Below are 18,579 nucleotides of genomic sequence, written 5' to 3' on the forward strand. Positions count from 1 at the left end.
TTATAATAAAATATAACAAGCAAAAATTTGAGGATTTCCGTTTTCCTAGACGTTTTCAACATAACGATGTGTTAGGAAGTTTTGAGATTACAGATCGGAGACAAGAACGAGCACAGTACGGCCTTGAGCTCAACAACAGCAAGGCAAAAGTAATGATCGTGGAAAGGGCGAACAATATTCTGCCACCACACATGAATAGCGTAAGCCTCCGTGGCTCAGGGTTCCGTGGTTCAAATCCCGGTCACTCCATATGAGATTTGTGCTGGACAAAGAGGCGGGGCAGCTTTTCCTCCGGGTACTCCGGTTTTTCCTGTCATCTTTTACTCCAGGAACTCCAATATAATTTCATTTAGTCTGTCAGTCATTAATCATTGTCCCAGGAGAGTGCACGCCATGCTTCAGCAGCCGGCACAATTCCAATCCTCACCACTAGATGGCTCCATTCATTCCATTCCTGGCCCAGTCAAATGACTGGAAACAGGCTGTGGATTTTCATTTTTCACATGAATAGAGTCCCTGGGTCTGAGGGAGCGGAGAGATCGTCTACCTGTGAATTCTAAATCGCAAACGGAGGCTGCTTGGAGACATCAGGAGGCGTCCCAGGCCGGCGCTGCGACTGTACGATACTGAGGAAGAGGCCCGTCACCAACAATACAAAACTGAGGCTGGTAAATGAGCTGATATCACCGATCGCCGCGTACGGCGGGCAGACATCCATCGTTGAAACAGCTGACAGGAAAAAGATGGAAGAGCTGGAAATGTAGGTCTACGCCGAATCCTGCACATGACTTGGGTGGAACACCGGACCAAAATTTCGGTTCTTGAAGAGATCACAGGCTCAGAGATCAAGTGAGCATTCTTAAGATACTTCGGTTATATTTTACGAAAGAAAGAAAGAAAGAAAGAAAGAAAGAAAGCCAAGGAGAAGATGGAGGTAGAAGGGAACGGGTCAGCAGGGAGATCCCAAGGACCAGATGGGTTAATCAGATAAGGACACTTGTTGGGAAGTCATTCAAGACTTCGCAGTTAGCTACAGATCTATTAGCATGGCGAATACACTCCAACTATTCCTGAAATGTCACCACACCGACCTTGTTCATGGAGGTAGAGTGTGGAGGGGGGGGGGGGAGGAGGCGGAGAACTTTTAACCTATATCAAAGGGAAATCCTTCATTTTTTTTAGGTAACATCCGGTTAGTAGCCTCTTTGTGCTTGTTCTACGTAAAGGAGTTTTCATAAAAGACCTTCAGTAATTTAATGTAATTTTTCTGGTTAACACAGAATTCCGCTTAACGTAGTATTTTGGAAGGGTCCTCAGGAAATCGTTTACATCGTGGTTTTACTTGAAGTAAATAAAGGTAGTCGCTGCCATGATCGTGGGAATAATCGTACTCTGCTTCCAGTTCATTCCTTTTTGTCCCAGCCCAATCTGCTATCGTACACACGTCGCGTACTGAAGCCGAGGTGGTTAAACAGCAGGATCTCTAAGCTGGAAGAAGGCATCACGATTTTTCAAGGTCATGATAACTTTCATTTCCGGTTTCTATTGTTGAACGTCAGGGTTTTCCAACTGGCGATCCGCAAGACAATACTATTCATGTAATGTTTACTTATTATTAAAATATATATTGTTTTCAAAGAAACGGCAAGCTCTGACTTAACGCCGAGAAGAAAGAAATATCTCAGGCGGATTTGATTTTACAACCAGTAAGAAAATCAGCGGAATTGTGTTTTATGGAATATTGTGTATCATTGCATTATTCCAGTATAGGTTCTGCCCCTTCGCTAGGTGGAATGGTCTTGTCCACAGCGGCTATGGCATTCACTCTCACTTTCACCACCGCCTTTACATCCCTGCCGAACAATGTGGCAACTAAGCTTTCCATTTCCCTTCTTATTTTCTAAAACCAGTCTGCAAGACTAGCCCCCTGTGGGTGGGGGCGCTAAAATAATACCCACGGTATCCCCTATCTGTCGCAAGAGGCGACTAAGAGAGGCCGCTGGGGTTCTGAACTAGGGAGCGCGGGTTGACGACCAAGGGGGAGGGGGGCATAACTTAGTCCTGGTATTGCTTCCGCCTGCTTATGCCAGGATCTTTACGTTCATCCGTACTATCTGACTTCTCTAAGTCAACACTTGTTCTTTTTCGACACCGACGCTATTATATCCCGATGGCTAGGGAGTGCTTTTTGATCTCCTTCGTGGCCCTTGTCTTTCTTTGGCTAATTCATTTTTTAAAGTGGGGAACCACTTCCATTTTTTCTCTCTGATAAGTGTTAATAGAAGATGATTGCCTAGTTGTAGTTCCTTTTAAAACAATAATCACCACCACCACCTCCACCTCTCAAGATTAGTTCAGTGTACATAATTAAGTGCCCGTGGTTTGCGGTTATAGTAAGTTTGCTAATTGAACAAAACAAAGAACAATGTCATTCCCTACCCGGTGAGCAGTGCTATAAAATAATATTTGGCTTACCGTATATTTAAACCTTTTCTAGTTCTGATTTAGCTTTTTCTAGTTTATACTGGTTGATGATCTGCCTTATTAAATGAAAACTGGGTTGTTAACACCGCTGCCGATGCAACAGTTCCGTGAACACATCCCACGAAGTAGGAAGCCCGCTCCAGCCCTACAGTTCAGAATCGTGTTTGTTGATTTTTGTGCTGCTCGAAATGAACAGCAATTGAGAAAAAGAAACAAAACGGAAGACATAACGAAAACAGATCTTGTCAGGAACGCTGGGAAAAACTTTAAAAAAAAAATCACGAACAACAATGATTTATTTACAAAACTTCCCTCAGTTGAAGGTTGCAACAATGGACAAAGCATAATGAAACAAATTAAATTATAATTTGGCTTACAATAATTTTGTTGATTACATTATTCCCATAACGTTTTTAAAATTACTTCTCAGTAATGAAATGGAACCTCGTATAGCTAACGAAGAAAAAGTTTGTACTTCCGGAACGTTTAAATTAAACTGCTTCCAAAAATGCAGAATGAATCGAGGAACAGTCCCTCGAGCTCCTACCATTACAAATTATATCAGTGGCGAAAGAGTATAAATTAAGCATTATTACACCACTTTTGTTTTGTATTTGCTTTACGTCGCACCGACACAGACAGGTCTTATGGCGACGATGGGACAGGAACTGCCTAGGAATGGGAAGGAAGCGACCGTGGCCTTAATTAAGGTACATTTGCCTGGTGTGAAAATGGGAAACCACGGAAAACCATCTTCAGGGCTGCCGACAGTGGGATTCGAACCCACTATCTCCCGGATGCGAGCTCACAGCTGCGCGCCCCTAACCGCACGGCCAACTCGCCCGGTCATTACACCATTATGCGTGAAGAAATTAACATTAAATACGAGGGAGAGTCTCGAGATGGGTTCATTGTGGATTTTAAGAAGAACGTCTAACAACGAACAAGTACGTTTAGCAATGCATCACAAGCACAGCTATCAGTTCTGCACGTGTCCACTGCGATTTCACTTCAGCTTGCTAAAGCCAGGAAACCCTTTTCTGATGGAAACAATTTCAAAATGTGCTACTGAAACGGCAAAGGGTTTTTATGGACACTGGTTTTATTTTAAAACAACTGAATCAGTGTCAGTTTCTAATCAGACTGTACAAAGTAGGGTTACTGACATGGGAGAACAAGTTACAACCAAGTTGTCTAGTATGGTGCAAAATAGCTGTTGTGCCTCGATGCGTGTACAGAAGTTCACTCTCGACTCACGACACAGAATGATTTTTCAACCAGAAGAGAATGATTTGACCTCTGCTTGCTTCAGTGAATCACGAAACGGAAGGGCACATACGACACAGTATAAAACGTTAGTAATAAGTTTCGTGGATATGATAAAATACGTCCATGCATTTCTAGAGATAGAGAAATCATGACAAAGATATCTGGATTTGTAGGATTGCTTATGGAAGCGGAGTAAACAGTCCAACTTTTCAGTCAGTTATTCACCAAATGGCTTTCTGTAGGAAATCTGTGAAAGTTAATGAAGGGCATAAATTAGTAAACAAAATAACAAGATTCGAAGAGGGAAACAGAGCACTTCTACACCCGACAATTATGAGAATTTGGGAGGATAGAGAGGTCAAAAAACGACTTACTTCTTTCCATTAAGGTTAGATGGCAGAGCGCAGGAACGTGCCTACAAAAGATTGTTCGGCATTTGAAACTAAATTAATGCCTTTCTTAAGAGGTATGGTTCATCGGACGCAAGACAATTACAGAGTGAGCAAAATAAAACATTTATAAGACTGGCGCGGAACTGACCCTTGTTAATGAACAGGAGAACTGCCAATCACAGGAAATGCTGGAAACTGATTTCGATTCACCAATCGGTTGTTGTCACATGTCTGCGAGTTCGAACACCAGAGTGAAGAAAAGCTTGGAACGAAGTCCGACGAAATCCCAACGCCGTTTATGTGTGCAAGTGGGAATTAAGAGATCGTCGTGCCGAAACATCAAAAAGGACTTGCATCTGTACCCTTAAAAATTTACTGTTGTGCATGCGTTAAAATGTCCAGACGAACCTTCGCGTGTAGAATTCTGCTGGTGGTTTCTGTTGGAGTAAGGACATTGGGATCCTCAATTATTCATTTCTTCGGATGAGGCCTGGTTCAGCCTGTACGTGAACTCCCAGAACACGCTCCATTACGCATCAGAAAATCCCCATCAGTACGTCCGAAAGCCGTTGCATAATCTCAAGATTGGTGTGTAGTGCGCAATGTCTGGTGCCCGCATCGTAACACGATTCTTTCACCAAAATGTCCACGCTAACCGGCACGTCCATACACTGTTTAATCCATATGTGGATCAATCCACAGAAGATGAATGAGTGTATGGATATTTTCAGCAATACGGGGCAACAGGTGTACTTCAATAACCCTACAGCTATTGCTATGCGTATATCACAGTTTGATAAATCGAGCACAGCGCTGCATCGACGTCAACGGTGGCCATTTCCAAAATCTGCGATGTTCATTAACAAGGGTCAATCCCGTGTCAGTCCTACTGTAAATATTTTTGGGGCCAGTTTACCTTTGTCCACTCGGTACAACAGTTTGAAAGTGCGGACTTTCTGAAACAAATCGCGCTACTAATTGATATCACCAGTCACCTGAACGAAATGAACCAGAAACTGCACAGAAGAAATAATTTGGTGGGAAGCGTGAATGTCTTTCATAACAAAATTAGGATCTTCAAAGTTACTTTGAAAATAAATCACCTTGTTCATTTTTAAGCTGTCAGCGTCTAGAACACGATATCAAAAATGAAGAAACACTGAAATGTTCTAATTCAGTGAAATTATTCAAGAAAGTATGGATGAATGTCACTAGATTTAAGGTGTTTGAAGTTTTTAATTGCTGCATCCAGCTATTTAGCAATCCTCTTGGTGCCAACATAAAAAACCCACAGGAAACTTAACTTCACCCTGAATTATGTGATGTGATGTGATGTGCCAGGAGACGTGTTACAGACTATGCAAGAGAAGAGACCGGTGTTTTTTAATGTACTTTCAAATGAACGCCTTCCAAACCTTTGTATTTTGAGCGGAAAATGGCATCGATGGTTGGCAGTAGATGAAAGCGTGTTTTCCACAATGAAGTTCATAAAGAGCCGCAACAGAAACTGAATGCCAGATTCTTCACTGCTACGATTCCTGAGACTTGCAAATACAAATAATGAAATGTGGACATTTCATATTTAGTAAATGCAGCAGATCAGCCAGAGTCTTCATACTGCACATTAATAACTTACTGTGAAAAGTATGAAGTTGATGCTATTTTGTTTAATTACTCAGCAATAAATACGTGTTAAATTTCCTATTTTAATCTGTAATTGATGTATTTAACTACTACTTACGTATTAATTTTGGGAATTTAATTCAAGCTAAAATGGTCGCCCCCTTCTTCCCACTTGAAATACTGGTACCATTTAGGAAAAATTCACTGTATTTGATGTAACCCAAGTAAGTTCCTTCTAAATATATTTTTAAGAAGGTACCACGAATGTATTTTAATTTTAAATTAGCCTACAGTTTTCTTTTAAGATTCAAACAGTTGTTGCGGCCGGAGACTCGGCACCAGTATGCAGCAGCTGTGGCCCTCTGTCGTTGAGAACTTTGACTGCTCTACATGACCTCTCCTCTACTTGTTTTAATGGGCATACAACCTTACCGAGATGTTCTATTAACGTAAACGTCCATGAATCAACCAGGAATCTATAACCTAACGATTAACTTCTACAGCCGCAAACATTCATCAGTCAGATCGGCTAAGTAGTGCAGTTAGCAAGGCAGGAGGGGGGAGCCTTCTCCGCTCATGTTTATACAAGCAAATCCCGGTGCAGTTTCTGCGTATTTAAGATCTCCCTGTAGACGACATTAGCCGTTATGTATGTATGTAGGCCCTAAATCATTCTTATAAACTGTATCCCGTAAAGGGCATTTTATATCTTAATTACCGTCACGAATAAACCATTTATTTTAATAAGGATTACTTGATTAGTCTCAATGTATATGGTTTCTAATTTTTAGGTTGATTTTTTTACTGCAAACTATGCAAAAAATGTTTATTGAAGGCATATAAGTCATATAAGACGCATACATTTTTCTCGAACTTTTTATACTCGACGATTCTATTACATCACGTTGACTGTTTACGTTTAAGCAGTGTAAACCAAGAAAGCGTTCAGATGCCGTCTTTTTTTTTTTTTTTTTTTTTTACTTCAGAAGTACCGGATATCAGCCCGCGCAGATACAGCACACACTTTCTGCAGGCTTCGTCTGATAAAGAAAAGTTGTCTGTATACTTACATTTTTTCCACATACCGTACTTCATGTTAATCACGGATCAGATATACAAAAGAAGAATGTAGATGCGGATAACTTTTTCTATCTGTTTGTTAGATACATCACAGCAAACTGGCTCAAAATACACTCATATTCATAAAAACCAGGAGTGTTATTACTAAAAAATTGGCTGTCTATTTAATTTCAAAAATAGCAAGGATGTGCACAAGGATATAAAATTATATTATTGTTAATACTAATAATGTCATTTAATGTATGTTCCACTAACTACTTTTACGGTTTTCGGAGACGCCGAGATGTCGGAATTTTGTTCCTCAGGAGTTTTTACGTGCTCGTAAATCTGCCGACACGAGGCCGACGTCACCGAGCACCGTCAAATACCACCGGACTAAGCGAGGATCGAACCTGCGAAGTTGTACCTAGGTAGTCAGAAGGCCAGCGCCTCAACCGTCTAGATCACTCAGCCCGGCTAATTTTTTACTTGATTAGTAAACAATGGCAGAGCAAAGTTAAGGTGACACAAACAAGAAATGTCAAATCTGTTGTATACCTGCATTTGAATCTTGTTACATTGAAAGATAACTATTCGATCTCTCCATTAACAACAGCTGTTATCGAAGAACTGTTCCTAATAAAAGTCGTATAAAATATAATTTCGAATCGTTTAGGATTCATGCTATTTTTCCGTATCAGGAACAATAAGTGAAATAATCGCGATTATTATATTGTTCACAAACATTGCAACATCTCTGGAATTATTCATGTTATAAGCTACCTGAAAATAATCACGGCTTTCACAAGGACAAAGCATACCAAAAACAAAAATATGGTTCGACAATTGCAGACAAAATATAGGAAAATAGTAGAAGAGATTAAGAACAATAAGGCACTGTTACATAGCACATAAACCATTTCGTAAAATCGCAACAACTGCCGAGATAGCAATTTCTTTGATGGTATTATTCGGGATGCCTGGCATTTTCTAAGTCTTTACAACAAGGCATGGAATCGTTCCACAAGCATCCACCATCAATCCAATCACCTAAATATGCTCAATGTTGTATTTATTTTGATGGTAGGGCACCGTAGGTTCGTAGATGGTCTTCTCATTGTCAATCTCCTGCGGCTGGTCTGAACTCGGTTCAAACCTCACGGCTGGATCTACCTAAATAGTGTTAAACAATTACATAAATTTAATTTCCAATCTTTTATACCCGAAGAATTTTTAAGACACCCGGTGTAATAAAGGAGATAGGGTATTCACAAATTCAGACTTATTACCAAGTCCATCAACAGTGGGCTTCACTAACGTGGAAATATAGTTTGTTGTCATGGTAACGAACCAACAGGCGATGATGATGATGATGGTTGTATTCGGCATCATGACATCCTCGTTGCTAGCCCTTTTTTACATTCTCGCATGTAACTTTCTCCTACAAAAACAAATGTCATCTGGACATCTCTGTGCATGAACTCATGGTCGGCGCTCGAGGGACGATTCCCAAATTATTTGTAGAATTCTGAAGCTCGCACTCGTATGACATCGCCATCCGTGCCATAAGAGGGTCACTGACGACCCTGAGCATACTCAGACATCATCTGTATAGTTTGCCACAACGGAACACAGTTGCTATTTTCTTCTTCTTCTACTTGTTCTTCTTCTTCTATACACTTAATGTATTTGTTTCTGCTTGTATCCCTCTCTTAAAGCATAACCCTGTGTTTATTATACTTAGTCCTTGTGGAAGCCTCCGTATATCGGAAGTTGTAATTAATTAATAACTAAATAAATAAAACATTCAGAAAATCCCATCATAAAATTATCTACCGATTATACACAAGAACAACATAATACGACGATAAAATCACAACCTAAACCCCATGGTGCAAGAGCCCCGAAGGGCCTTGGCCTGCCAAACGACCGCTGCTCAGCCCGAAGGCCTGCAGATTATGAGGTGTCGTGTGGTCAGCACGACGAATCCTCTCGGCCTTTATTCTTGGCTTTCTTGACTGGGGCCGCCATCTCACCGTCAGATAACACCTCAACTTTAATCACGTAGACTGAGTGGACCTCGAACCAGCCCTTAGATCCAGGTAAAAATCCCTGACCTGGCCGGGAATCGAACCCGGGGCCTCCGGTAGGAGGAAGGCACACTACCCCTACACCGCGGAGCCGGCTGATAAAATCACAAACATGACGATAAAAATCAATAAATCACGAACGTGAAAAAATAAATTTTAAAACTGTGGAAACAATAAAGTTCGTAATAGCTGATCCATACATCAATATTCCTTGTTTACCTTGTAGATGAAATGAATTTGTCTACTCATTCCATCTAAGTAAAACTAACTGGCCTATATATATCTGTGGCGGTGGCGATTGTTTCAGAAGTGGACCGGTGACCAAGATGTTAGGCCCCTTAAAACAACACTCATCAAACAATCATGTTTAACAAGCAACACTAAATATTTATCAACTCCAGTAGCACATGGGTATGATATACATGAAATATGCTCCCTGTTAGGTCATATTCTCAAAGCTGGTTGGAACCTCAAATACGAGGGCTGCATATAAAGTAGTGGCAACGTAGTTCAGACACTCGCAGGAGATCGAGCATGACCAAATAAGGTATGGGAGCGGTATCAGGTGGCGCTGTTGTCGATGTGTAGTGTGCATTTGACGGGCATCCAGTTGGGAGTGATGTTGCTATGTGGCGTTGAAGTTGAAAGGTGTCGATTTCACCGCTCTAAAGCATGTTTTCAAAAGGTGATCAGCATTCGTGGATTAAAATAGGGATTTCCCGTGGCAAAAAATGCATCACAATGTTATGGAGGATTACGCGAAGCTGTGGCGAGAATGCATTACCGTATAGGACGGTTGCACGATTGGTCAAACCGTTTCGCGGGTCGGAATGAGACTGCGGATTTGCACCCCACAGGTCAGCCGTCCATTCCTCAAGATCAGATTGACATTATGAGTGGTCTCATTTCCACAGACCATCGATGGACTGTCTGGGAACTATCCGTACAGGTTGGTCTCAAATTATCAAACGGTGTGGCATATACCGACGAAATGTCTTAACATGAGGAAAACTGCGTCCCGCTGGGTCCCACATCAACTCACCGACGTACAGAAGTGGCACCGGTATGCACTGATTGGCATCCATCTGGACAGATACCGCAACGAAGGAGACGCATTTCTGCAGCTTACTGTCGCCACTGAGACTTGGGCATGAGCCTACGAGGCTGAATTACAGTGTCAATCCTAAATTCCGGCACCTCGGCGTCTCCAAAACTCGAAAAAGTAGTTAGTGGAACGTAAAGCCAATAACACTGTTATTAAAGCGCCAATCGAATGAATGGCGTTACCCAGGTTCGCCACGTCCACAGAAATTTTGACAGGAACCCAGTCGGGTGAAGCTTATGCTGACTGTGGGGGTGAAGCTTATGCTGATTGTGGCATACGACTATGAGGGTGTGCCTGAGGGACAAAAAGTCAACAGTGACTACTCTTGCCGATTTCTGGAGAGCGACATGTACGTCCGGCTATGCGGAACAAACTTCCGCGTTTATTACGAGACGATCACCTTATTGTGTTGCATGACGACGCATGTTGTCATATCGCAAACAATATCAAGTTCTTATTAGGAAGTTTTGAAATACACTCCATACTCCAACATGAGTTCAGTTCTTGTGACTTCGACCTGTTTCCGAAGTTGAAGGAACCCCTACGAGTCCGCCGATTTCCTGACGTGGCATCTGTACTCCACGCAGTAGGGCGCTACGTCGCTGTCATCAACAGAGACGCGTTCCCAACGGTCCCCAACGACTTCCCGACATTCGGCAAAAGCTAACAGACTTTGCGGGTGACTGCACTGAAGGAATGTAATGCAATGTTACTTGTTAGCTCATTAAATGTTGTGTTCTATCAATACCGCCACTACTTTACTTACAGTCCTTGTATGACACATTTCCAAGGACAGAGTTTGTTGAAATATTTGACTGCCTCGTCAAAATTGTGGTTAGACAACTAGGCAAATCCACACAGACATAATTCCTTTAACAAAAGACTACATTAAAACAAAAAACAAAAACAACGAGAGGATAAGAAAGGATTACTTACTTAAAATACTCCATTTCGCAGGACTTACAGCTGCCAATAAAATTACTAAAACCTATTTCTAGTCTACGAGACCAATCTAACTGCTTTGTCGTGATAGTCTACAACAACTTGTCCGATGCTTTTTAACTTGGCTTTGAATTCTGGCCATGATGAATTCAAGACCCTGAAAGGAGAAACAAGACAAAATTAAAACTCATAAAGGTCACTTAATAACAACCCAACAACAAATACACCTTGAACATTGTGAATATCATTACCTCAACTCTGCATCTAACATCAATGTTGACTGTAATATGAACTATAAACGTTATTTATAGCTGTCTTTAACGTGATAAGGGTCATTTAAAATGCCACGCGCGCGCTTTTAATGACTAATGTTTAAAATGTTTCATTAATTTAATCCAAAATCCGACATACATGAACTGTAAGTGATGCATTTTTTCTTGGTACCACTTTTTGAGTGACTACGTCTGGCAGTAAAATAATATTTCTCTATTAGAAGAAAAAAATGTAAACATTGAAATAAATGAAATATTTGGAATGCATATAGATTAACTGAATTTTAGGGATGTTTCGTATTTTCCAATAATTCAGGAACACAGGACTTACGTATTCCCAATCTGTGCTAGCATGTTGCAAAGAATACAAGCCAGTTCTATTATTAGTACTGCAATATTTTTCAGCTTTCATTTAAAACAAAAAGAACCACTAGGTTATCCTAAAAGTTGCCAATTACTTCTTTTTGAAATCAGTAAAAGGTTAAAAAAAAAATCCCTTTTGATTTACCACAGCATTCTGAAGCCTCATAAGTAACCACTTACAGTTTATAATTCTTAATATTCAAACATGATAAATATATACTAAACATTTTTAGAAAGAACAGAAAATGACTATTTCTACATATATTTCTTCCAAACTGACCAAATCCACTATTCGTAGTGTATAATAGTACACTCAGCACAAAAATTAGGAGAACAAATGTTTGACATGCTGTAAAAGTTTATATCGTGGAGCATGAAATATGTACAGGTTTATATGAATTTTTACACATCAGAGTAACGCAGTCACGGTGATTTAAATGCGTAAGGGTTACCCTATTTAATATAATTATGCTTCCAGTCCCGTCGGGTCTCAATACAAAGTATTCCGTAGTACACGAACCACTCTCGCCACACTACTGGTGACGTTAATACTATTCGAATATGAGCCAGTCAGCATGAGGCATCTAAGCGAAGCGGACGTGTCCCGAACTGTCAAGAAGGGAGAACAATGCGGTATGTGACGAACGACCTCAAGAGTGTCTCCATCCGTTGTACACAGGCTCTGGCATCGTTATGCGGAGACAGGAGGGTATGTTAGTCGCCGTGGACAAGGTCGCAAACGAGAAAAATACTGCTCAACAAGACAGATTCCTACGGTTATCAGCACTACGCCGGCCTTCCAGCAGTGCCAGGGAACTCTGAAGTGACCTTACAAGAGCCTCTGGCGTTCAACTGTGTGTTCAGACTGTACGCAATCGATTAAGAGAGGATAACATACGCTCTAGAAAACCTGCTCGAGTAACCCCCCCCCTCACTAGGGAACACCGCAGAGCATGCTGCGGTGTACATCAGGGACATCGTGAACGACCATACTGCTCCTGCTGCTCTTGGTGTAGGGCCTGGATTCTTACTGATGCATGACAATGCGACAGCCTATACTGGACGAGACACCAGAGATCATCTCCAGCGACTGCACATCTCTGTGATGGAGTGGCCTGCAAGGAGCCCTCACCTAAATCCACTGCAGCACTAATGGGATAAATTGCAGAGACGGAGTCGGCAGCGCGAAAATGCTCCGCAAACATTACACGAGCTCAGTGAAGCACTGGTTGAGGAGAGGGACGCCATTCCACAGGCAGTCATCCGACGTTACATATGCAGCATGCCACGCAGATGTGCAGCTGTAATTGAAACTAGTGGAGGTGAAACACGGTATTAGAGACTTATCGTTCAAGTATGCAGATTGTTCAGCAAGAACTTTTACATTGTGATTGTGGTAGTTCATCTGTTGTGGTGCGAATTGTGGTGAATGGTTAAATGCAATGGCGATTGTTTTGTTGTTGTTAATTAAATAAAGCATGCAGTTCCTGCACCAACATGTGTTTCTTTTCACAAATCCATATGTCGAGATTTTACGCAGCATTAAAAACCTGTTCCCCTAATTTTTGGGCTGAGTGTATCTTAAACGAATAAGGCAAATAACTCTTTTTCTCAAAGATATTGTCACTATAGATTGATTCACAAGGATTTTGCCCATATTTACGGAGTTCATTTCTGAAGACATCTTGAGCAAAAAATAAAGACTTATGAACCCGGGTCCTATTACCGATATCTACAGAGTTCCGTGGTTAAAATACCCCATTCTTTAGTTAAAGAATAGTAGAATCCTGCACTGATCAAATAATATATAGTCTCAGTTACTTGCCCGAAAGTATCCAACATTCTACTCCAGTAGTAGGCGGTGCACGATGCAGATACCTATCGCACATTCTATTTTGCTTTCTCCAGCTGTAGCCTACACCATGCTGAATCATATGACTGCTCATATTGCAATTAAAAGTGGTGAGGACAAACTGATGTGAGTGAAGCTTTGGATTCAGAGTGAAAACAACCCCAGAGCTGACACACAATGTGAATATTATTTGTCGAAGCGGACGAACAAGGTTTTTAAAATCGCATGAGGTGAGAAATGTAAGGAAGATAAAACAAGAGGAGAGTAAAAACCACTCAGGAGTTACTGCTTGTCCGTCCGGCCCCGTGGTGTAGGGGGGCAACGCGTCCGCCTGTCAGCCGGCGGCCCGGGTTCGATTCCCAGCCGGGTCAGGGGTTTTTAATTATAAATGATTAATATCCTAGTCATGGGGACTGGGTGTTTGTGTCGTCCTTAACGTTCCTTTCCTCACATTCAACACTTTACACTTCCGCCATTTACATAACACACGCAGGTTCCTCACATATGGTGCAAGTAGGGACAAAAGATCTTCTTCATAGGTCGACGCCCCGAACAAATAGCATTTTTTTTAAATATACATTTTAAAAAATACTGCTTGTCCTCACTTTCGCATGAGGGGATATCTGATATTCTGACACTTACTTGTATAGCAAATAAAAATAATTTGAATAACAGTGATAATACATTATCAAATAGAGTAAAAGTGTTACAGCGACACCTTGTCAATAAAGTAAGGTATTCTGTGGTACCAAGACATTCCTCACAATGAAAATGTTTTTCAACCTTGCTTAAAACGACAAACATACGCGTCTACCTGCTATATAACGTTATATTACACAACAGTTTGAATTAGTATTTTCTAAGAGCTAAAGTATTTTAAGATCTCTATTTTCTCTTGAACATTCATAAATCGGTGGGTTGGCGTCCAAATTCGTTACTCTTCCCTTTTGTCACTGACACACTTCTTTCACGAAATTTAACACCATAGTTTTTGTAGTACGCACTTCAACTTCATACTTTAAGATCAGGCTTAAAGATAAAAGTGAACAATCTAAAATAAGCCTAATTAAGTTTTGTTCTATATACTGGAAGTCGTAATTACCAAATTGTACTCCATTTAATGATCTGGTGCTAGAAAAGGGTAAATACATTTTCGGTTTGCGTTAATAGTAATAAAATTAGCTGGGATAAAATCCAAGAATATAGTTAAAGAAGACCGGTTGAAAGTAAGACATTCAAAAATATAGGCCTACATTATACATTTCTTTAAGCCGTGCAAGACGTTAAAATCAATTTTTTCTCTCTCCCAAAAAATAACAAAATGGAGTTACCCCGAACTTGGACCAAACCCTTCGATTGGCATTCTTAAGGTCTGTCAAATGCTCTAATCCTATCACAATACTCACAAGTGAATTTCAGAGCAAACTCTCATCTCTTAAAACAAAGAGAAAGTGAAAGGCATAAACTCACCCTTTCCCAAGAGATGGCAACTGCTCAAACTCTGTAATGACGTCTCATGCTCATGCGAAACTATATTGTATGCTAATCTTATCATGAACATTATAGTGCAATGTCGTACGAAAGTAAAATAGGACTAAGCAAAGCGAGTTGCCCCTGTCGACTGTACAGTAAGGTAGGACAATTAACATTCGTGTGTGCAGAAGACAATGAAGGCCAGGTCTTTCCTGGAGAGGATTGTGGCGGGGGGGAGCGGACGGTTATGTTGAATCAGCATTTTCATAGAACGAAAGAGCGGCTTCTTGGGTGCGGTATGGATTTTAACACACAGGGTGTATAAAAATATTCAACCAATAATCACTGCTGACAGGGGATCAGACCAATGCAAATAAAATAGAAACCAACCCTCTAACTTGCAATTTTTATCTTAAGTGGGTGAAAGTAGGGTAGGTACCGTTAATATAGTTTTGCAAACGTAATTACAAGTGGAAGTCTGTGATCGTTCACATCGGTCTCAGTTCGATTTTAAATCTCAATAATCTATATATATATATATATATATATATATATATAAGAGTTTTGTCTGTACATTGTTCAGAATTTAAAAAGGATGGTATTTCTGTATCAGTAATGCCACCAGTAACAAGGGAAAGTACTTTTTACTTTTCCGTAATTTCTGTCTGGCTGTCTGTATGTATGTACACGCATCACGAGAAAACTGCTGACGAGAATTTAATGAAAATCGGTGTTTAAGGTCGGGGAATAAGTCGCTACAATCTAGGCCATAAATAATTGTATTCACGCTGAGTGAAATGGTAGTTTAGGGGAAGGCCTAAAAGTTAATTCTCAAATATTTATGTTATTAATGGTCGTATCTTAATGAAAATCGGCAGGCAATGTCTGGAAATAATTCGATACAATCTAGGCTATAAATAATCGTATTCACGCTGAGAAAAAAAGGTAGTTTAGGGGAAGGCCTAAAATGTATTCTCAAATATTTATGTTATTAGTGGTTCTATCTTAATGAAAATCGGTATGCGAAGTCGGGAAATAAGTTGCTATAATCTAGGCCATGAATAATTTTATTCACGCTGAGTGAAATGGTAGTTTAGGGGCAGGCCTAACATTTAATTCTCAAATATACTATTTATGTTATTAGTGGTTGTATCGATAAATACTACATAACTAAAGGTGTATGGTATTAAATTTCCGATCATTTATGTCTCATTCATTATTACCGTACCGGCTATGATCACAGACATATTCACGAACTTGTATTTTTGTGGCTAAGTCCATATCAGCGCAGAGTCACGAGAAACTTGGTAAATTGGAAAATTGGTAAATGTGAAGTCGGAGAATAAGGAAGTACAGTCTACGTAATAAATAATTTTATAAGACGCCCTAATATCACAAAGTCGAAAGAAAACTAAATGTGAAGGTCTACAATATAGAAAGCTCATAAAATCAACAATAGCATTACGTTGACTATTGTTTGTTGTGATGTGATCTGTGTCTTCTGTTGCCACTCATCCCCGATAGATAGGATTACTGCTGCCTACCGATTACTTTTTTAAATTTGCTTTACGTCGCATCGACACAGATAGGTCTTATGGCGACGATGGGATAGGAAAGGCTAGAAGTGTGAAGGAAACGGCTTTAGTTTTAATTAAGGTACAGCACCAGCATTTGCCTGGTGCAAAAATGGGAAACCACAGAATACCATCTTCAGGGCCGCCGGCAGTGGGGTTCGAATCCACTATCTCCCGGATCCAAACTCACAACTGCGCGCAACTAACTACACGGCAAACTCGCCCGGTCGTACCGAGTGTAACACCCTGCCTGAATGTTGGCGGGAGTTATACGGGGAGTTAGATAACTTTATTCTTAAGCATGCCATTCTTCTGTTTCATAAATTTTCTGATATTACTGGTACATAACACACTGGTTCATCATAGCATTCAAGTTATTCGATCCCTACTCTGAGACACTGATTGGAATGAACAGTGTGCATATTTAACGGAATAATGGCAGAAGAGTGCGGTTTTCTGTTTGATCGAGTATTTTATATGATAAAATTGCTTTTAATCGCTACATACCTACTGACGTTTTTGTAATGACCTATGTTGACTTCAGTTAGGAAAACCACAACGTCAGTCTTTCTGAGAATCCCGTAGCGAAGCACGGGTACATCAGCTAGTCTGTTTATATAAAATAACATGTCCTGACTGACTGATTCATCACCGCCGAGCTCAACCTACAGAACATAAAGAAATCAAATTTTGGGGATACATTTACATTACATGTAGGTGCTCGCTAAGGACGGATTCTAGATATTCCGTCCGCAAGGGGTTGAAAAGGAGGTGAATTTTAAAATGAGTATATCTATATTTTAAAAACTTAACAGTTCAAAGACGTGAAAATTTGTATATGGAATCTCCTTTAAAAACAAAGAAACACGTATTTTTTAAAATATCAATAATGAAATTCCCAGAAGGAAACCATAATTTAATTTCAGCGATTGCAAATTTTAAAAACATTTAAGCTCTTTGGGCCTTTTCAAGCGCTTTTCAAACGCTGGTAATTTCACGGTCGAAAAGGCCTAAAGAGCTTGAATGTTTTAACGTACTTTTTGTTTCCGAAAAATGCGATTAAGGGGACGGGGCTAAAAAGAAGTGAATAAGGGGTTGGATCCTTTTTAAGAAGAAAACTCAAAAATTAAAACCGTTACACACGTGAAAATTGGTACATGAAATCTCTTTTTTTTAAAAACATGTACTTTTTGTTTTCGGAAAATACACTTAGGGGGTGAAAAGAAGTGAAAAGGGGATGAATTTTAAAAATGAGAATATCTCAAAAAATTAACATGCTACAGACGTAAATAACTGGTATTTGGAATCTCCTTTAAAAATAATGAAATACGTATTATTTTGTTTTCCGGAAAATCCACTTATATATAGATCTGTAGTGATCTAGCAAGGGCTTGTTTGCTATTATATTAATACTTCACAAATCGACAGTGACTGCCAGCAGAAGGGCGTCCATTGTAATCAATACTCCTCACATCGACTTTGACTGGCAGTAGGAATGGGGTACTTCAACTCCTGTGTAACTGGCATTAGTAAGGAAGGCATAACATTGTAATGAATAATTCCCTTCTATATTTGACTGACAGAAGGCAAGGGAGCATGAAATGTTCTTCAAAACTCTCCTACCCGATTGTGTTTGGCAGTAGGCCATTATAAACAAATTTACCTATCTAAAATGTGACCGGCATTAGGCAAAGTGGCCTGCTATTATAATGGAAACTCAACAACGTGGTGTGATTGGCAGTAGGCTGACTGGCATTAGGAAAAGATGCCTGTCATTAAAATAACAGCACAACTCAATTTTGACTGGCAGTAGGGAAGGTGTCTGCCATTATAATAACTCTTCAACTGTAATGTGTCTGGAAGTAGGAAAGAGGGCCTACCATTGCAATGAAAACTCCTCAAATCGATTGCGAGCGCGCAGTAGGCAAAGGGACCTGCCATTATAATGAAAACTTTCCAATTAGATTGTGAATGGCACTAGGCAAGTGAGCCAGCCGTTATCATCACAACTCCGCAATTCGCACTGTACACTGGAAACAACGTATGGAGCCCTCCACATGCTGCTTTTCTCTGAGAACGCT

At 40.3% G+C, this 18,579-nt stretch overlaps 1 protein-coding gene across 1 annotated transcript in view; it reads right to left on the bottom strand.

Annotated features, from left to right (window-relative positions):
• LOC136883460 (acyl-CoA:lysophosphatidylglycerol acyltransferase 1) overlaps window positions 1–18,579 on the bottom strand; it is a 279,435-nt gene that overhangs the window by 205,191 nt on the left and 55,665 nt on the right. The window contains exon 2 of the mRNA XM_067155772.2: window positions 10,959–11,121. Coding sequence (XP_067011873.1) covers window positions 10,959–10,972 — 14 coding nt within the window. The 5' untranslated portion in view covers window positions 10,973–11,121. The remainder of the gene's footprint in view (window positions 1–10,958; window positions 11,122–18,579) is intronic.

The sequence above is a fragment of the Anabrus simplex genome, chromosome 11, assembly GCF_040414725.1.
Source record: "Anabrus simplex isolate iqAnaSimp1 chromosome 11, ASM4041472v1, whole genome shotgun sequence".
Taxonomy (NCBI): Eukaryota; Metazoa; Arthropoda; class Insecta; order Orthoptera; family Tettigoniidae; genus Anabrus; species Anabrus simplex.